General features: G+C 44.7%; 1 protein-coding gene across 4 annotated transcripts in view; it reads left to right on the plus strand.

Moving 5' to 3' along the window:
• The window catches only part of NRP1 (neuropilin 1), a 146,238-nt gene that overhangs the window by 110,312 nt on the left and 14,909 nt on the right, over positions 1–21,017 (plus strand). For 2 of the 4 annotated variants that reach the window (XM_068986845.1, XM_068986848.1), the window contains exons 9-12: positions 3,508–3,839; positions 9,421–9,565; positions 12,941–13,045; positions 17,876–17,935. In XM_068986845.1, the coding sequence (XP_068842946.1) occupies positions 3,508–3,839; positions 9,421–9,565; positions 12,941–13,045; positions 17,876–17,935 (642 nt within the window). The remainder of the gene's footprint in view (positions 1–3,507; positions 3,840–9,420; positions 9,566–12,940; positions 13,046–17,875; positions 17,936–21,017) is intronic. The other 2 variants (XM_068986847.1, XM_068986846.1) reach the window with 1 other exon arrangement.

The raw sequence follows: 21,017 nt of genomic DNA on the forward strand, positions 1-21,017 counted from the left end.
CCTGGGTCAGGAAGATCCCCTGGAGAAGGAAATGGCAACCCACTCCCGCATTCTTGCCTGGAAAATCTCATGGATAGAGGAGACTGGCAGGCCACAGTCCATGGGGTCTCAAGAATTTGGCACAACTTAGTGGCTAAACCACCACCACCACCATACTGAAAAATTATTTGTTGTCATTTGAAATTTGAATTTAGTTTGGCACCCTGGGTTTCTGGTGTTGCTATTTTAGATTATTTGTTAGCTAAATCTGGCAACACTGTTTCCAAAGGATGTGAGATGGAGCCAGGCTTTAACCAAGGCACACTGAACCAGCCTGCTGTGGATGAACAGAGCTAGAACCTAGCATCTCCTTCAAACCTTGAATTGTTAGTGGTATCTTTCTCCTAACCGTGGCTAAAAGTGAGTCACTGGTTTGGAGACAAAGGCAAGTCAGGCTGCCTCTTCCTTGATCTTGGATGAGGCCATCTGACTGCAGCACGGCTGTGTTGGCTGATGCAGGCTGGCCTCAGGAGGCTTGCGGATGCAAGGACCGTGCCCCCGCAGCTCTGCATTAGAGAAGGGACATTCATCTGGTAGAGCTTCTTCTCTCCTTACAGTATTCAAGTTAATTTTGTTTTTCTCTGAAGGGTAACATCTGGTACGGATTACCAGCTACACATTTTCTTCACAAAAGTCAGTTTTGAGTCAGACAGGTGTGACCACAGTGACCAAATATGCTACTTCTATTTTTAACACTATAATTTCATAGACCCTCAGTAAAATCGCTTTTGTCAATCTTTTTATAATCCCCATTGAATTTATTCTTGGTTTCCAGACCCCAGCCTGAAGCAAATAGTGTGGCTGAATTACAGGAAAGGGTGCTTGGGGAGAATGGCAGCTGCCTTTTATTGTGTTAATAAGCTGATTCATTCAACAAATATTTGTGGAGCAAATACCACGGATAAAGCAGGGCACAAAGACTCACAGAAAAGTTTTTAATATGACTTGGTTCACAGCCTCAAAGAACTTAAAATCTGGGGAGTCAGGTAGCAAGCAAGCAGTCCACCCAAGGAACTGAATATGGTCAACATATCTGAGACATGCAGGTGGAGAGCTAGAAAGAGTCCCAGAAAAGGAAAACCATGTCTAGTTGGAGAGATCAGGAAAATTGAATATTTAACATAAAATTTGAAAACAGGTCAACATTTTAAGATAGTGGGAAGGGCAAAGTGAAGGGAAATTCTTTAGTGGAGGGGACAGAATGAGAGGAAGCCTCCAAGTACCACTCCACAGAGGTGAGGGAGTTCTTCACTGAGGAGAGGCTTGCAAGGCCATGGTACCAAAAACCTGGCACACGAGGTTGAAAGTAGGTGCATAATTCCTAGATGAGCAGGCACTGACTCTTTAAGTAAAGAAATGACATGATCTGAACTGTAGAACTCAGGTGGTAAGCATCTGATTTAGAAAATGTCTGAATTAGAAAGTGTCTAATTCATTCTCAAGGGTCAGCTGATAACATGGAGAAGGCTTAATTGCATTAGACACATACCTCTCATTTACAATGGTTACATTTTCAGCTGAATTTTGATTTTTGCAGAACGGGGTTGTTAAAAAGAATAAGTTCTTCTTCCTGGCATGTCTTAGATGGAGATGTACAATTTTGAAAAGAGTATAATTGAAGTGTTTGACATTTTGTTATGAAGCCACCAGTCAATTAATCAGTGATTGATACTCCCCTTCTGCTCAGAAGCTCCTTGGTCTGCTGTAGAAGTTTAGCAAGATCTATGATGCTGTTCATGGTCTTGGAGGAATTTACAATCTGATTATGGACACGATTCCCAATCTTAAAACATAGAAAGACTAGTTTAATGCTAAGCTCTGTGCTGCTTCCTGTCCATGTAGGCATATTTCTGAAAAGGGACAGCTCAGGATAAAGGCGAGAGTCGTTTGAGAAGTTTTTAGGATCAGTCGTAAGCTGGATTTGAATGTTTGGGCAGAACTTACCTCCGTCCACAGGAGGATAAGGGGGCAGCAGGAACATTTTGAACAAAGAAAATGATGAGAGTTAGCTCTATGGTATATGGGAAGAAAACAGATTCCTATCAGTAATAGGAAATAAAGTTAGATAAATAGGATGAAGCCAAAATGAGGGTGTTGAAAGCCAGAGAGAGACTGTTTTATAGCATCCCATAAATAATGGAAAGCCAGGGAGATTTTTCAAAGATCTTATTATTGTGGTCAAATATACATAACAAAGTTTACCATTCTAACCATGTTTAAGTCTACAATTTAATTGCCTTCAAGTTTCACATTAGTGTGCAGCCATCACCACAATCCACCTTCAGAACATTTCATTATCGCAAACAAGCTCTGTACCCCTGAAACTCTGTACCCGTGGAACACTAACTCTCCATTCCCTCCTGCCCCCAGTTTCTGGCAACCACCATTCTACTTTCATCTTTATGGAGTTGACTCTTCCAGGCACGTCATTTCAGGAGAGTCATGCATTAGCTGTCCTTTGGTTTATTTTCCTTAGCAATGCAAGATTTTTGAGCATGAGAATGACACTGCAAAAACAAAGTTATGAAAAGTGACATGGGTGTTGTTGACTCAAAACTGGGGTTTGAGAGGGTAGTCTGGAGATCATTCAGTGTGTCAGCCTGAGTCCTTCAATCCAGATGATGCCAAAAGAAGGTTGCAAGGCATATCGAGGACACTTTTTTTAAATGAAAATATGACAGGATTTGGTAGCAGAACAGGAATGGAAAATGGAAAATCAAGAAAGACAAAGATAACTAGGCAGGAACTAGCTGATGGGTGATTCCACCCATTAAAGTGAAGAGTTGGATAAAGGGATTCAGTGTTGAGTGGAAAGGACTGTTCTTGTTTGGACTTGGGACATTTGAGGTGAGGATGGGATACTGCAAAGTTCTGCTGCAGTTAGAAATGGGGGTGAGGGGACACTGAGGTGGGAAGATGGACCCCCACCTTAAGCATTCATTTCAAAGGCTCCCCTCAAACATCCTGGGGTGGGGGGACCCTCCTACCTCTTCAAGCTGCCTCAAGCACTTTCTTTCTCTTCATCTCCTCATCATCTTTTGGCTTTTGTTTTGCCAACTTTGCTGCTGTTGGAATGACTGATTCCCACAATTGTAGCCCTCCATTAACTGAACCTCCAGTCAGTTAATGGGCTGTACTTGATCTAAGAATAACTTCCGAATACCAAGGGGACAGTAAATATGTTGACTTTACACTTGGAAGAACTCAGAAAGGATAAAATGATGGTTCTTATTGAAGATTTTTAAATTGGACTGTTGAGTGTAGGGTGGGCAGTGCAGAAAGAGGAGTGGCAGGGGGAGGGGGGGGTTGGGGGGGGGTGGGGGCTTTGGTTACATATCAGATGGTCCAGGCATTTACAAATGTACATGAATGGGGACAGTCCCTGTTTTTATTCAATAAGGTGGATTCTCTTTCTCAGCATAGAGACTTCAAATCACCTTACGTTTGTCTGTTTCGTTCTCCGCCTAGATTATCCTTGCTCTGGAATGCTGGGCATGGTGTCAGGCCTTATTTCCGACTCCCAGATCACAGCATCCAATCAAGGGGACAGGAACTGGATGCCTGAAAACATCCGCCTGGTGACCAGCCGCTCGGGCTGGGCACTGCCCCCCGCCCCCCACCCGTACGTGAATGAGTGGCTGCAGGTGGACCTGGCTGAGGAGAAGATTGTGCGGGGAGTCATCATTCAGGGGGGCAAGCACCGGGAGAACAAGGTGTTCATGAGGAAATTCAAGATCGGGTACAGCAACAACGGCTCGGACTGGAAGATGATCATGGATGACAGCAAGCGCAAGGCCAAGGTGAGCCCTGGGCGGGGGTGGCACCGGGAAGGGCTGGGGGGCTCCCTGGCGGCCTTGACTTGAATCAAGGCCACTGGCCTCTTCCTGCGGAAGCATCTCTCTCATTTCCTGAAAGCCGTGGGATCTGCGGGGGCGAGGGATGGAGTCTGTAAGATGCCAGGGGAGACAGGAATGGGATGCAAAAAGCGCGGCTGAGCATCTCATCGCTGGTCACCTTTACTTCCTTCAGGAAACAGCAGGTGACTCAAGGCTCGGGGAGCGGGAGGCTGTGAGAGTGGGGCTGGGGGCATGGGCACCGGGTAATCTGGTAGGAACACGCACTCCCCCCGAAGATCCTCTGATCGTCTCTGGAGAGCACCGGCTGCCAGCCCCCTTCTACCACCAATCCCTTGTTACATGTATTTTTAAAATATTTTTATTGAATGAAAGAGTCTTTCATTTCTATACTGTTGTACAATTTTCTAAAGTTCCATAGAAGTGAAAGTGAAGTCACTCAGTTGTGTCTGACTCTTCGAGACCCCATGGACTATAGCCTACCAGGCCCCCCAGTCTGTGGAATTTTGCAGGCAAGAGTGCTGGAGTGGGTTGCCATTTCCTTCCCCGGGGGATCGTCCCGACCCAGGGATTGAATCCGGATCTCCCGCACTACAGGCAGACGCTTTACCGACTGAGCCACCAGGGAAGCCCATAATTGGGCTGAAATCCACATAACGGAAGAATTCCCATCATAACCTTTTTTTAAGTGTACCCGTTCAGTAGTGTTAAGTACATTCACATTGTTGTGCAAACCCATCTCTAAAACTTCTTGCAAAACTGAAACTCCCTCACCATTAAACAATGATTTTCCAGCCCCTGACAACCACCATTTCAATTTCTGTTTCTGTGAATTTGACTGGAGAAGGCAATGGCACCCCCCTCCAGTACTCTTGCCTGGAAAATCCCATGGACGGAGGAGCCTGGTGGGCTGCAGTCCATGAGGTGTGGAAGAGTCAGGCCTGAGCGACTTCACTTTCACTTTTCACTTTCTCGCACTGGAGAAGGAAATGGCAACCCACTCCAGTGTTCTTGCTTGGAGAATCCCAGGGACGGGGGAGCCTGGTGGGCTGCCGTCTATGGGATGGCACAGAGTTGGACACGACTGAAGTGATTTGGCGGCGGCAGCAGGAGCCTGTTAGTGGAAGCACACAAAATTTAGTCTCTGTGATGGGCTTGTTTTACTTGACATGATGTCCTCAAGGTTCAGCCAGTGTTGTAGTGTGGATCAGAATTTCATTTCTGTTTAAAGCTGAATAATATTCTCTTGCATAACAGGCCACATGTTGGGTATCTGTCCATCCATTGATGAACACTTTCATTGCTTCTAACACTTGGCAATCATGAATAATGCTTAAGTCTATTTTTTATACATTGGAACCTTTTAAAAAGCAGCTGGCCTTTGATGATCTAATGAAAAAAGATATATTCCAACCTTCCCCAGAACATGTGGCATAATTTTTCTTTTTTAACACAACAAATATCCTTTAGTGATAATGGTTTTCTGGGGCTCATGGTTACATGTATTTGCATTTCTTGGGCGCAGAACACCAACCTGGAAAGGATACCCCAAGTATGCTGGGTAACCTGGAAACTGATTTCAGATTAAATAAGGAAGTTATTTTCAGAAATCAGCTAAATTTCAGATTAACTGATTTCAGATTGAAGTAAGGAAGAGTCCTCAGAAATTCAGTTCTGTATGCAGAGCTCTGTGTGGGTATTGTATTCAGCTAATAATACTTCTCACCACCAGCCCAGTTGGCCTTTCTGTCCCAGCCTCTTCACCCCTGCTTTGCTGAGGATCTGCTACTTTTGTGAAAACATTTGGGGAATGGGAGAGAATGGGACTGTGGGCTTATGGCTGAATACAGTCACCCGGGCCAAAGGCTTTGCAGTCGGGAAACAAAGCCGGGCCACGCAGCCAGCTCCCACTCTGCCCACATGTGGGGGCTCCGCAGAGGCTGTCCCCACATGTGCTCTGCTCCAGCGGGCAGAGCACTGAGAGGGATGCTGCTGCTCAGAAACGTAAGAATTCCTCTCCCACCTCACCCCTAGTTAACTTGGGGTTTCTAAAACATTTCCAGTGTTTTTTTTAATCCATGTGCAGCTACTTTCTTTGGTGTCCCTTTCATTTTCCTCTTTAATGTCTGCCCCTCTTGTTTTGGTGGAAGAAAAAGTAAAATAAACATCAGAAACTGGAGTTCCCCTAAGAGCCAGTCTTTTCGGAGGAGTCATGAGCCCTGTGGCTTTAGCACCAAGTGTGAATATGCTGCAAATCAACAAGTTGCCACAGTCACATGGCAGGGTGTACTGTTGTGACGTGTTCTTCAGCACGAGGGTTCTAAGAGGGAAGGAAAACAGGTCACTGTATGCTCTGGGTGGGATGCGCCTTTGTTATCCACTCATCTGAGGTCAAGTCTAAAGCTATCACTCCCTTGTAGGGCATCATGTATAGCCTTCGCAAGAAGCCAACAGCAGCCAGCTTTCAACTGTAACAAAAACACTGTGTTCAAGATTGGTTGAATGTGTCAGAGCTTATTCCTAAAATATGATTTTACGCATCATTATCATGTTCCTATGTATTTAAGCCATATGCTATGTGCCAAGTCACTTCAGTCGTGTCTGACTCTTTGCAGCCCTATGCACTGTATTCCGCCAGGCTCCTCTGTCCATGGGGTTCTCCAAGCAAGAATACTGGAGTGGGTTGCCATGCCTGTCTCTGGGGGATCTTCCCAACCCAGGGATAAACCTGTGTCTCTTACATCTCCTGCACTGGTAGGCAAGTTCTTTACCACTAGCACCACTTGGGAAGCCCCTTATTTAAACCATAAAAGCTTCTAAATCGTTGCCAGGGCATCTAATAAGTGATTCCTAACATGTCCTTCCCCTGGAATAAAATCTTCAAGATGAAAAAGGAAACTGGTTAAATCATCCAGTTAGGAGGAGTGTGTATTTGTAACTTTGCACAGATAGTTAAAACATATTATATTTGAACTTGCAAGTAAAGGTTACCTGTTTAGGATGCCAAGTTTTATGTAATGGTAAAGTGAGCACTCTGTTTTATGATATGAAACAGCACCTTGATAGAGTTGGAATCCTTTATGCCCTCTCCTTATTTCCTACACCTAAACAGTACATGATGGACAAGGTACATCAGAGTCTTTGAATCAACTAGTCTTTCCAGGAGCAAATATATCTAAACACTCTAAGTCCTCTTCTCCTAAAGCATGATTAGTAAAAGGACAGAAAGACATGTTGTGAACAGTGTTATGTTGTAAACAAGTTATGTTAGCAAACTTAGCCCAGTTCCATGTGACCCTTCCTTGCTAATATTCTTCCCAACTCATCACTGATGACCTTTGTAATGTATTTACATGAAAAGTAGGAGAAGAAGCTGGGATTCCATAGATATAAGTGCTTTTCTCCTAGGAATGTTGGAGCTATGTTAATGTAGATAGAACTTGCCTGTGTAGTAGCACTGTTTTCATTATAATTAGTGTCTTACTGACAATACTTAATTGGGCCTGACAATGATATCCGTCAGATTCTCAATTACTGGCAGCAACTGCAGTTCTATCAAGAAGGCAAGGGCCCCCAGTAGTGAATTTACTCTTGAAAATGATAGAAGGAACTTTAATTGAGAGAAGCAGATAGGTCTGAGCCCTGTACTTCTAGATTCCTAGAGGATTTTCTGAGTTGGAAAAGGCCAATTAATTTACTTCTAGATGGCTCAGTGGTAAAGAATCAGCCTGCCAATGCAGGAGACATAAGAGGTGTGGGTTCGATCTCTGGGTTGGGAAGATCCCCTGGAGGAGGGCATGGCAACCCACTCCAGTATTCTGGAGAATCCCATGGATAGAGGTGCCTGGCGGGGTACAGTCCATGGGGTCACAAAGAGTCATATATGACTGAGTGACTGAACACACACACAATAATAGAACCTACCTCTGGAAATTGTCTTGAGGATTACGTTGAGTTAATACGTTTTAAGCCTGTAGAACAATCCCTTGGATCAGTAAGCATCACGTGGTGCTCGGTGTATAAAACAACAGCCCCAGTGACAAGGCAATTTGGTTTTTCTAATCCTTCCCCTCTTCCCGTTCTGGACAGAGTTAGGAAGGATATTGGGATAGGAGGATACAGAGAGGCTTATCCATTTCTTGAAAAAGAAAACAAGCCTAGCCATTGCTCCATTTTCCAATGATTCCACTCAAGGGCTTCCCATCAGTTTAAAAATGGGAGCAGAATAATCCAGCAGCAGCAGGGCAATAACGACTGGTCTCCTGAACATGTCACAGTGATGTCAAGTTAGGAATGCACTTCACTCACTGTAGGGCAACCAGGCATCCGAACATCGTTTAGCGAGCAGGACCCTGTAACTTTCCTGAGATCAGAAGTTCTTTTATCTACAGATGTCTCCACTGGCAGGACTGCGTAAGTCAACAGCAGTTCCAGGGGATTGGAATCACCCAAGTTCTTGGTAATCCAGCACTTGCACCATGTGAAATTTACTATCTCCTCCAGGAAAGGAATTTCTTGAGCTGCTTTTTTTTTTTAACTTACTTATTTACTTTTGGCTGTGCTGTGTCTTCCTTGCTGCATGGGCTTTATCTCTAGTTGCAGAGAGTGGGGATGACTCTCTAGTTGCCATTCATGGGCTTCTCACTGCAGTGGCTTCTCTTGCTGCGGCCTTCCCTGGTGGCTTAGATGGTAAAGTGTCTGCCTGCAGTGAGGGAGACCCAGGTTCGATCCCTGGGTTGGGAAGATCTCCTGGAGAAGGAAATGGCAACCCACTCCAGTATCCTTGCCTGGAGAATTCCATGGACAGAGGAGCCTGGCAGGCGACACAGTCCATGGGTCGCAAAGAGTCGGACACGACTGAGCGACTTCACTATCTTCGCTTTCTCTTGTTGCGGAGCATGGGCTCTAGGGCATGTGGGCTCAGTGACGGCAGCTCCCAGGTTCTAGACACAGGCTCAATAGTCGAAGCACAGGCTTCACGGTTCCACAGCATATGGGATCTTCCCAGACCAAGGATCGAACCCATGTTCCCCGCGTTGGCAGGTGGATTCTTTACCACTGAGCTACCAGGGAAGCCCCCTTACACTTCTTGAGGACAGAGTTTTAGCAAAACCAGGACCCGCTCATCCAAGAGAATGTAAGAGGAGTTGTTATTGGAAACACAGTCTTGATTATAAGCTCTGAGAAGAGGCAGGCTCCTTTCTCGAGTTTTCTTCCTCCACCTCAAGGAAATGGTGAAACTGTCACTTCTTCCAGGCACATTAGCCTATCATTTAAAAATGTGTCTCATTAAATCCTTAGCTTCTGGTCTAGCCTCAGTGCGGCCTCCAGAGTTTCTGAGAAGGAACATCTGTCACTTCCTAGAGAAGGTTTAATTGTTTTTTTTCCATTCTCATGTAGGAATGTCGGCCTTCGGTGAAGTGGTAGAATGAGGCCCATTTTTCTGCCCTGTTAAAGAGTCCTCAAGGAGAGACTCTTCTGCCAAAAGGGAGGTTTGTTAATACCTGCTGGTTCTCGTTCTTCACAGTCTTTTGAAGGCAACAACAACTATGATACACCTGAGCTGCGGACCTTTCCACCTCTTTCCACACGGTTCATCAGGATCTACCCCGAGAGAGCCACTCATGGCGGACTGGGGCTGCGAATGGAGCTGCTGGGCTGTGAGGTGGAAGGTGAGCCCGCCCTGCTTCCCTAGATGCTTTCTGTCCTTTTTCACGTGCTTATGGCCCTGACGGTGCTGCTGCAGATTGCCACCTTTCCCCCAAATGGTCCTGTGTCTCCTGTGCCTGCCTGTGCACAGGGGTCATCTCCCGGTGAGCGGCACGAAGCAATGCTTCTGCACCTTGCTTTTGTAGGGGTCATTTGCATGACACTCCTCAGATCCTGGGTGAAGGCATGTTCTCTGATCTGTTTTTAAAAAATGATGTGTTTTGAAATTCACATAACAAAATTCACCATTATAAACAAGTCTGGCATTTGTAGTCATAGTTAACAGGTGCTTATGCAATCAGCCTTTGTCTAGTTACAAAAGATTTCAATGGGTTCAAAATGAAAGCCCCTCTAGCAGCTCAAGCAGACCCTCTCCATCCCCATCCTACCTCAACCCCTGGCAACCACGGATTCCTTGACCTTCTTAGAGTTCTTCAGAGGCCTGTGTCTGGTCCGAGTTTCCATCTGCAGCGCTGACTACCATCACATACTAGCAGGAAGCAGCATTTGACAGACCAAAAACATTGAGACATTGTTTTGGATAAATTTCTCAGAGTGCTGCAGAGAAACCAAACTTTACATCACATAATGTATGTAATGCACAATGGGGTCTGTTTAAAGATACAACTGCATAAACTTAGGTTATCATAGGAAGGTCAGGGACAAATTCAGTTCCCACATTGACCCCAGAACTGCACTTTCCTCTGCGTTTTTTTTAAATCACATAATGAATGAGATGAATGTTTGAAAAAATCATATGATGGTTGCTCAGTGTACTATTTAATGCTTTTGTGCACTGGAATTCCCATCTGCCTTTGATTTGGGCATAAATGAGTAACCTTATACCAACATTTTCATCCCCATAAAGGTCTTCCTCTAGGTTAGTGCAAAGAATGGCTATTGTTGGTACCCAGATGTTAATCCATTGAGCATATGCTCAAAGTTGTTTGGAAGGATGCTTTTTAAATATCACCTTCTTGGGATTTCAAAATTATTTGTGTTTCAAGCTACCCAAATATAATTACATTCCTGAGCACATTAAATATCATAAAACATTTCTTAGGCATTAAAGAATCTTAAGCTATAAATCACCATCCTAGTAAATAATTCATAGCTGCTTTCCTATGTGTTTATTTAAAAGCAGGCCATTATCTCCCATTCTTTATTGGGTAGCTGTTTCCATATCTGTGGCTATGTCCCAGGACCCCTGAATTATCCCATCACTGTCAACACAGACCGTGAATGACAGTATTCCAGGACATTGGCAAAGACACCTAGGAAAAAAGAGGGTGGGGGCAGACCGAACCCCCTGCAGACACATCGGTTCAATGTGCTGAGCAGTGTGGTCACCTGGAAAAGGGCCTCTGCTGCTCTGATGCAGGACTTTAGCCTGGATTCTGGGAAGCAACACTGATTTAGGAGGTGGAATGAATGGATGGTTGAAAAGACCGGGCCTGGTGGCAGTTTGCCAGTGTCAACTCTGTGCTGAGGTCGCGATGGTGGTGAAGGGATTGACTACAGATGTTCACAGGCACTCAGCAAAGTGGGGAAGTTGCCCCGAGCCACGTGAGGAACCAGTATGCAGGGAAAGAACTGTCCAAGCTTTTTAACACAGTTGATGAAAGGGAGTGTTTTTCTTCTTCCTTAAAATGATTAACAGGCTCTTATTAAATATCAACTTTGTACCTTGTTCTGCAGGAGATGCCTAAAGGGATAGGAAAAAAGGATGAGGTACAACCCAGCCATCTCTGGGGCCTCTAGCTTATTTGGGGCTAGGACTTGTATTTAAGAATCAATTAGAGGACCACAGAAGATAAAATATTTTCAAGTAGTAAAATTGGGACAACAAAATGCCTCACTTTGGGGGTTTCCCTGGTGGTCCAGTGGTTAAGACTGCATTTCCACTGCAGGGGGCATGAGTTCAATCCTTGGTCATAGAACTAAGATCCCATATGCTTATCCCCACACTGAAAAAAAAAAAAAAAAAAAGGAAATTTAATTTAAAAAAATTTTAAAAGAATCACATTTTACTTTTTTCAGTTTAATCCAGGTACTATCCTGGGCCACGTCCAATGTAAAACTCCTTTATAAATACCACAAGGAATGTGGAAAAACCAGCAAGATGAATAGAGTTTAAAAGTGGCACAAAACCAACAGCAAAGGCAGCTTGGCAAAGGCAAGCGTCAAGATTGCTGAAGAGGGTGCTATCGATTCACTGTTAGCAATGAGCAGAACCCTACACAGTTTACAAAGTCCAGTTTGTAGCCTAAACAGTGTGGACACTACCTATATGTGGTGATTTCCTAGCAGTTACTGGTGTGTGTCACGGGCAGTTGAGGACCTCGAAGCTAGCTATGTTTCTCCATTTGTCATAACTCTGCTCAGTTCTTCTGTACAATGAAAAACTGTGTCAGATTTTTATTGAGAAAGCAGCAGTTACCAGCACATTCCAACTGGCCAGAAGCTATTAGAGAACAGACCCCTGCCTCCCCGACTCCCAGCATCTTGTCTGGTTCTCAGACATCAAGAGAACTGTCCATTATCTCAAGTCTTGTAAAGTGAAACGTAATGCCGAAAACTGTAAAATATTAAACAGATTGCAAAAGTGAGGAACAGGCTGAAAAAAAAATAGATGGAGCTAAAGGTAAAGAACTTCAAAAGCAGTCTTTGATTAATGCTGGCTACTTTTCAACTACAAACTCAGAGCTAGCGGAATGTGGTCCCCCAGGAGTTAAGGTAACGTGACCCCTGGGAGCTCCCAGACACCTGCTCTGGAGGGAGCACTCACAAGCCCAGGCGCTTACTTAGAGGGAAATGGAGCCACTGCGAAAAAAATAAATAAGAACAATATTGTACTAAAAGTGAACGCTGAGACTCCCTTTTGGGAAAAAAATTACAAGATAAACTGAGTAAATATCAAGAATATAAAAGAATTCATGACAATCGATTCCTCAAGCACCTTGAAAATGAAAGGAAAAACAGTTCAAGCAAAACCTCTATCATCAAAATTCTCAACTCCAGGGTCATGAATAAATAACCAGTGAGAATTCAGGAACTTTTCAGAGAAAGGATGTTTCTGTAGATAACAACGTATGAAATGAGAAGGCAGCCAAGTCTACCAAGGAGATAGGAATCAAATACCAATACAGAGCAGTCCCCAGTGCCTTCTGCAAAATCCACGTATCTCCCACTCCTGAAAGAAAGGCAGGCACACCACCCTCCTGGTCTTCCAATGGCAGATTAAAGTTTTCTGCAAAAGCATTAGCAGAGTCAACAACCAGGGGGCTGGAGAATGCATTTCAGAGGTGTGAGAAAATAATCCTTGGATCTTGTTTCAGCACCTACAGCTGGGCCGACCACTCCCAACGGGAACCTGGTAGATGAATGTGATGACGACCAGGCCAACTGCCACAGCGGAACAGGTGATGACTTCCAGCTCACAGGTGCAGAAACCATCTTCATCCCATTGCTGTGGCATCTCAGTTCATGTTGTAGTTGAGACCTACTTATTAACGCCCGTGTGTGTGTGTGTGTGTGTGTGTGTGTGTGTGTGTGAAAATCCTCATGGCACTAGGCATCAAGGTGGAGGGAACTTTGCCAGAACACATGCATCTTCATCTCCTCATGTCATCGCACAAACAAATTGTTCTTCCAAGTCACAGCCATCCAAAATAGTAATTTTAGCCATTTCAGAGTCAAGGGCTGGGATTGTCTTCATTGAATGAATAAGAATGTCTCCATGGCTAACTGTATCTGAGGTTGGGCTTCCCTGGTGGCTCAATGGTAAAGAATCTATGTTCCAATGCAGGAGACCTGGGTTCAATCCCTGGGTCAGGAAGATCCCCTGGAGGAGGGCATGGCAGCCCACTCCAGTGTTCTTGCCTGGGAAATCCCATGGACAGGGAGCCTGGCAGGCTGTAGTCCATGGGGTTGCAAAAGAGTTGGACACAACTTAGCGACTAAACAATAACAAAAACCAATATGTAACATAAATTGATTCTCATCTTCAACCCTCACCCCCAACCCCAGTAACACATGCTCCACACACTTGAGAACGTTTATTTTCAAACAGGAATCAACATGTTTGAGTGGATCCTTCAACTAATTGATGAAATTAGACTTAAATTTGAACTGCAGCTTTTAAGTTAGAATTTGTGAATCATTTTACATTAAAATTTAGAAAGTCAGAATTCATTGCTATTTCACATCACCACTAACAGATATATCAGGGATGGCATGTACTGTGTGCCTCACTAACTCATTAGAGGATGACTCCATACTATTCTGAAATCCTAAAAGCTAGAAAGTGACCTTCTCTTCCACTTGGACTGGCAGAGGAAACATTAAGCAGATGGGGAAGTCGGACTCCACCATTTGGAAATTGGCCAAAGTCCTAGAATTTTCACCCTATTGTTGCCAAAGGTGCTCTGGGACCTTTATTGCTACCCAGGTCAAAGCGCAGTTTCTTACAGCATCTGACTCTCATTTTACATTAAACAGCAGCCCTTGGGTGCAGTCTGTGTTTTTACCCAGATGGGACTCTAGAGAGCCCATGTAATTCATTTCCATGGGCGAAACTGAAGTTGTTCCCATGTAACTTCATAATAGTGCCATGTTAGTGGCTAATGCATTAATGTAAAATCTGGAGGGACCCCCGTTTCCAATTACTTCAGAACCTCTCCTCTGAAAGAGCAAGATTGCTCTGCTACTCTGAGATGGAATAAAGGTAAAATCTAGCTGAGAAGTTTAGTACCATGAACTGAGTTTACATTTAAATCCCTCCTCCTAAGTCTCTCTCCCTCCAAATTTCCAGAATAATCGCTTACAGTCAAATGGCCAATAAATATTACATGGCTATGGGCTTTTGAAAATAAATCTTGTGTTTAAGTAGCCACAAGCCACAAAAAAAAATCTAATAAGACAGGCCTTTTCTTTGTAAGATGTCAAACTCCAGCTGAAAACCATACAGCTAATACGAAAAACGAGTACTAGCCTGTGAAGCAGGTCCTACAGAACCTTCCCAAGGTCGCCTGTAAACACTCTCTGCAAACCTTAGGCTTTTTGCAAACCTAGTCACACATCCCATCTGTAGTGAAAATCCTCATAAAAAGGAATGGATACAGTCATCAGAGACTCTTCGGTTCAATTACCCTCTGGAGAAGAGGTTCTTTCCTTTATAAACCCTAAAGTGGTCAGTTAATATTGATTAGAGTCAAAGCCTCAGATTTACTCCTCGCGTCGGAACAACCAACCTTCTCATTTTTGCATTGCTTCATGACTGAATCAATTGAAACCTAAGCCTTTGAATGAAATAGGGCAAGTCTGTTAGCCTCGAGCAAATTGTGAATGGCACCAAGTTGCAAACCGCAGAAAATGGGTCATTTCCAGTGGAAACACTGACAATCCTTTAAAAGTACAAGGTGATCATTTATTTACAGTGTATAAACTCATTTGTTGGATAGAATCATTTATTTAGATAGAAAAAAAAGGGGCAGTCTCTTTTTTTTTTACATATTATCCTGGCCCCCCAAAAATGTCATTTTCTCCGGCCAGCACATTTGTCTTAATAATTTGATCAATATGTGCATATAAGAAGAAGTACTTCTAGGGGTACTGATAAAGTTAACTTCATTCCACCATTAAAAAGAGGTGATTCTTTAGCTAACAAGAACCTACTGTACAACACAGGGAACTCTGCTCAGTATTATGTGACAACCTAAATGGGAAAAGAATTTGGAAAAGGATACAGGTACATGTAAAACTCAGTCACTTTGCTGTCCATATGAAATTATTGTAGCTTTGCTAATCAACTATACTCCCATATAAAAGAAAAAGTTAAAAAAAAGAAAAGGTGATCTTAGAAGGCCTCCTCATGCTTCATGTTCATTTATTGCATCATAACCAATTTGTCCTTTGTTAAAGCTTATTTTCCTCTATGAAGCTCTGTGTTAGTCTTTTCTGAAGAAGGGTGTGCTGACAGGCACCAGTGATTGCAGGCAGCCTAGCCCTGCCCCACCCCTGTATCTTTCCCCAGGTAGCATCTTGCCTCCCGGACTCACACGCAAGTCCGTACCCTCCTTGTGGTTTCGGTCACACCTGCAAACTTGGAATGCTTAGTGCTAAGCCTAGAAATTGGGATCAGTGTTCTCTTAAGGTTTGGGTCCTAAATACAGATGGTGTCACTTTAATGTCTTCTCCCAGGGGTGACCGATTTGGACATAGTGGGAGATAAGTATTGTAGCCAAATGCTCATTACCTCTAACAACACTGAATTCCAGGTGAACTGCGCCAAACACATAGAAATAAAGAGAGATTTTTCTCTCCTTTGCTTGCTTGCCAAGGTGAAAATTCACCCTTGAAGTTCCTCATTTGCAAATGCCTTTGAAGTCATTAGATAATACAATTGGCTTCAAAGGCACCAGGAGGCCAGATTTCACATTGGATCTGTGTCTACCCGGCAGCAGAATTTGGCTCCCAACCTCTCACAAAATTGACAGTGCGTATCGGTTTTAAAAAGTGAGTTTTCACCTTGAGTCTTTCTCCTGTAAGACCACTGGGAACGGAATGCTAATGCGTTCTGGCCTCCCTCCAGTTCTGCCATTACAGATTCACCTTCTTAACCCATAATATATATAATTCCTTCTCCTAGCGCCTGCCTCGTTGAGGGCACATACATGTGTGACCACTCATCCTGCGTATTTACTGAGCAAGCGGGGGTAACACGACTTGGTGCCGCAGTGGATGAGCTCAGAAATCGTCAGGCCACCCCAGGAGCTCGGTTTTATGGCCCTCTGATTCATGAGCTGGGTGATTTCTGACCTGTGGGAGCTGTAGGTTAGGACCAGGGCTCAGCCAGAATAGGAATGATCATAGTCTCTTTATTGAATGATAGTATTGAAAGGTGTACAGTGGCACCTCATAACCACCTCCATACGTTCCAGGATCAGCATGAGCCCACCCATGTCCTTACCCTGAGTCTGCCCAGGACTTTATCTCTTGGGAAAGCAAATAGATCCTCAACCATTATCTGCAAGGCAGACGCACATACGGAGAAATGGCTTTCTCAAGTACCTCCGTAGTAAACAATAAGCCAGTTTTTCAAGAACATTCAAGTGGTGCTTGTGGTTTGGGCAAGTTGAGGAACAGGGCTGTAAAACAGAAATCTCAGGCTTCCCCGGTGGTCCAGTGGTTAGGACTCTGCCACTCTTCCGCCACAGAGGGCGTGGGTCCCATCCCTGGTTGGTGAAGATCCTGTAGGCTGCCTCCTGCTGCTGTCGCTAAGTCACGTCAGTGGTGTCCGATTCTTTGCGACCCTATGGACTGTAACCCACCAGATGCCACTGTCCATGGGGATTCTCCAGGCAAGAATACTGGAGTGGGTAGCCACACCCTCCTCCAGGGGATCTTCACAACCCAGGGATTGAACCCAAGTCTCTTGCCCGCATCTCCTGCATTGGCAAGTGGGTTCTTTACCACTAGCACCACCTGGGAAGCCAAAATAAATAAATAAAACAGAAGTCGCAGGATAAAAGGCAGAAAATGGCTGAGCTAAGATAGTTAAGCTGAGATGGTAGATCTAAGTTTCCGCAACGTCCTTGGATCAAGTATTCCAAGTCAACTCAGACTGATTGAAGTTCACAGTGTTCAGGCGGTTGTTTGTGCAGTCTTCCAGCTCCTCAGGACTGAAAAATGTGTCCCCCCCTTCCACTTTCCCTGCAGCTTGTCCAAGCTACATACTGGGTGGAATATTTGTCCTTGGGAAAAATAAACAACTACAGCAGCAAAAAAAGGAGGAATTACAGCTATCCACTTTAAACCTTCAGTTTTTAAAATAAATGGTGGGGACCAGCCTTGCAACACCCTCCCCTCCAAAAGGCACACATCTGAAACCTTGGGAAACTATTTGAACTTAGAGGTCTAGGTCAAGTTTAATACTCAGGTCACTAAGGAACTTGGGAGGCCTTTGCTTTTCATTGTTGCCATTGTGAGCATCGTCGATTAGTCTGGGAGTCAAGGAATGCCCTTGGAAGGAAGTTTGGAATTATCCATACTGTCTAGATGCTTTATGAATAAATGGGTGAAAAATAGTAGTTTATTTGAACTTGGTGTGGTGGTGAGCAAAATTTGAGACAGTTACTCTAGCTGGAATTAAAAGAAGAGTTATTTAAGGGAACTGCTAGCCTTTAACAGACGTATGTAAGAGCGTTCTCTGCTGGGTATTGCTTGTCATCCTGCTTTTTCTCATCTCGGATGTTACTCTTTCTGTGTTTCAGGTGGTACCACTGTGCTCACCACAGAGAAGCCGACTGTGATAGACAGCACTATACAATCAGGTATCAAATACCAAAGAGAAAATTGATTCACATATGTGTGTCTTCTTCCCCAAAATAGTGCATCGCTATGCTTCTCGGTTTGCATTTCCCATCAAGTCCTAGCAGAGATGCCACCAGCATCTGGTCCCCAAGCAGGAGCCATAAACACGGCTTCCCTTTCATCCACATGTATATGCAGCAGGGAGCGAGATTTCCTCCCCCATCAGTCATTGCCAAATGGTGACAATCCCCACTCTTAACGGAAGGAACCAAGGAACATACTTTGTTTAAACGCAGCACATCTAGGACACGGACTGTGTTTGCAAACTCAGGAGAAGGAAATCTCCCAGGCAGCAGCCTGACTATTTATTTTCATCGCCGCTCTGCAAATCGGAGACAGGCGAAGTTTGTCAGTTTTGCCTGCCACGGAGTTGGCAGTTTTACAGCCACGTTTCCAGTGGGTGCACCGCGAGATGGTGTGCAGGAAACCAGGGCTGGAGAGGAGAGCCCTGAGGCGGACTCCCTCTACATCCTTCTTTATTAACACATCATTGACCCGGGGGGGTTTTGCAAAAACTTAGTCGGGTGATTATTATGCAGGTGACTATTGAAATGTCTGCAGTTGATAACATTCAGGTAACAAAAGACGTGGGCTGCCCCAGTGGCTCAGCAGTTAAGAATCTGCCTGTAACGCAGAAGATGCGGGTTTGATCCCTGGGTTCGGAAGATCCCTTGGAGAAGAAGTTTCTTGCCTGGAGAATCCCATGGACAGAGGAGCCTGGTGGGCTATAGTCCATGGGATCAAAAAGAGTCAGACACACTGAGCAGTGAACTACAACAAAAGATGTATTAATGTGTCTCTGGTCAGTAACTTGTTCATAGAGTCCTGTGTTGACTTTCAGAGCTTTGCTGTTGATCAGGGCCCAGCCACAGGGAAATGGTGGCCTCCCCCTCACTCTCTGTATTTCGATAGTATTTTTTGAAAATCTTCCCCACAGACACACATGAGGGGAAACAGTGCGTATAAGCAATCAGAGGTTTTACATACTTTAAAAGTTAACCATTAGAGAGAGGTGAACAGGTCAGCTCACCAGCTTCTCCCATTTCCTCTAGTGAAGCCTGCTCAGCCTTGGCCTCCACAGTCACTTATTAACGGGCATGTGGTGTACATCAATGTTTCCTCAACAGCAGACCCTCCCCAGCCAGCAGAAAGCAGAAAGGACTGTTCTAATTAGCATGCTTCCTCAAAGGGTGCTGTCACTCTTGACCTGATTAAACTGCAAAACAAACCTCCCTTCAGTTGAACTTAACCCCAGTTTTTCCCATGGTTGGCTCTGGGTGACAGACTCCCTGCTACCACTGAGCTCATTGTTGTTTAGTCGCTAAGTCGTGTCCGACTCTTTTTGACCCCATGGACTGTAACCCACCAGGCCCCTCTGATCATGGAATTTCCCAGGCAAGAATACTGGAGTGGGTTGCCATTTCCTTCTCCAGGGGATCTTCCAAACCCAGGGATCAAACCCAAGTCTCCTGCAGTGGCAGGAGGGTCCTTTACCACTGAGCCATTGAGGAAGCCCACCACTCAGCTAAGACACCCCCAAATACCGAAGATGAAACAGAAGAATAGTGTTCAGCTAAATCTTCGCCGTGCAGGAGTCCCCCTCATACCTTTTCAGGTTATAAAGGTGGCCTTGGGGGATTGGCTGGCTGCCTTTTGCTTGCTTCCCATCTTCCCTGATAAATTTCTTCTTTTTTCCCACTCAGCCCCATCTGGGTGGTTTTCTGTGGGGTAACTTCCTGTAAGCTCTTTATGACGGTCACAGGGAATGGGGTGAGGTGAACAAGTGAAGTTAATAACGTAACAAACATTTTAACTGGTGCTCTAGTTTTTCCTCTTGCCAGAGAGTTAATTACAACCACTAGGAAGCTGCCATCAACAGATCTCATCTCTTTGCTTGCCTGTCAAAAGAGCTAGGGGTCATCAAAACACAACAACAACCTGTGAACAAGACCCCAAAATGAGATGACTCCCCCTCCGTGTTGGAGGTCTGTGTTATCAAAGCAGGAATGGCTTTGTGAACTTTTAATTTACGGCTCAAAGCCCTTGGCATGATGGCTTCAGGGAGGAGCTCCAGAGCAAACAGTCATCTCCCAGCATCTACTGTGATCAGCGGGTGGCTATACAAATCATGAACCAGTAAGAAGTCAACAGGCCAAGAAGGTGGTGGACTAGTGTCCCAAAGAACCATGTTACCCGAGTTAGAACTGAGACTTCATTCATACTAAAAAGGGAGACGGTACAGCTGGTGGTTGCGAACTTCTTGGTCCTGGAACCCTTTGTTCTTGCAGCTGTCCATGTAGATCTGGTCACAATGTTCCTATAAAACCCCAGGAAGACAATTCATTATTTTCTGTCCTGCAACTTTTTGTCTGTACATGGACAGAAAGGTGTTGTACCTTTAAAGGTCAGAGCCTTGAGAATGGGCTCTCCTGTATATTTCAGGCTGTAGGCAGCATTCTTTTATAAAAGGTGCAGAGCCAGCATGGCTGCACTCAGGCAACAGGGCATAGCGTTAGAGCTAACGTAATATATCCAATATGGAGTCAGGTTTGTTCTCTGTTACAGAACCACAGACCTTACTGATAGGGATGGTCTAGTCCACAGTCAGCCCAGAGTCCTTTACAAGTTGCCTTGGTTTCCTGTTTTTCCATTGTCTGAGTCATGAATCTTGTTCTCTTCATGTGTATATAGTGAACTGTCTGTGTTTCTTTGAGGAGTTCTGTTCATTGTCACCTCCTGGCTAAGCCAATGCTCAGAACCTGAGCCTGCGTGGAGTCAGAAAGCAGGTCTAACTCTGAGGTTTCCCCTGCTCGTGGTCAGACCCATCTACTGATACCTGGATCCCCACTGTCCTGCAGGCACCTTGACAAATAGCAGGATATCAGACCTTAAACTTTCATCATCATCTGATTTTGCTGAAGCCACTAGAGAGTCAAGCAGAGTCTGAAGATTTCATGCTGAAGATTCTTCTCAATAGAATCTGTTCAGTGGGCATATAATACGCATGTGCTATCTGGGTTGTCACCAAATGCATAAAAGCCT

Source organism: Capricornis sumatraensis, chromosome 15, assembly GCF_032405125.1.
Source record: "Capricornis sumatraensis isolate serow.1 chromosome 15, serow.2, whole genome shotgun sequence".
In the NCBI taxonomy this organism is placed as follows: Eukaryota; Metazoa; Chordata; class Mammalia; order Artiodactyla; family Bovidae; genus Capricornis; species Capricornis sumatraensis.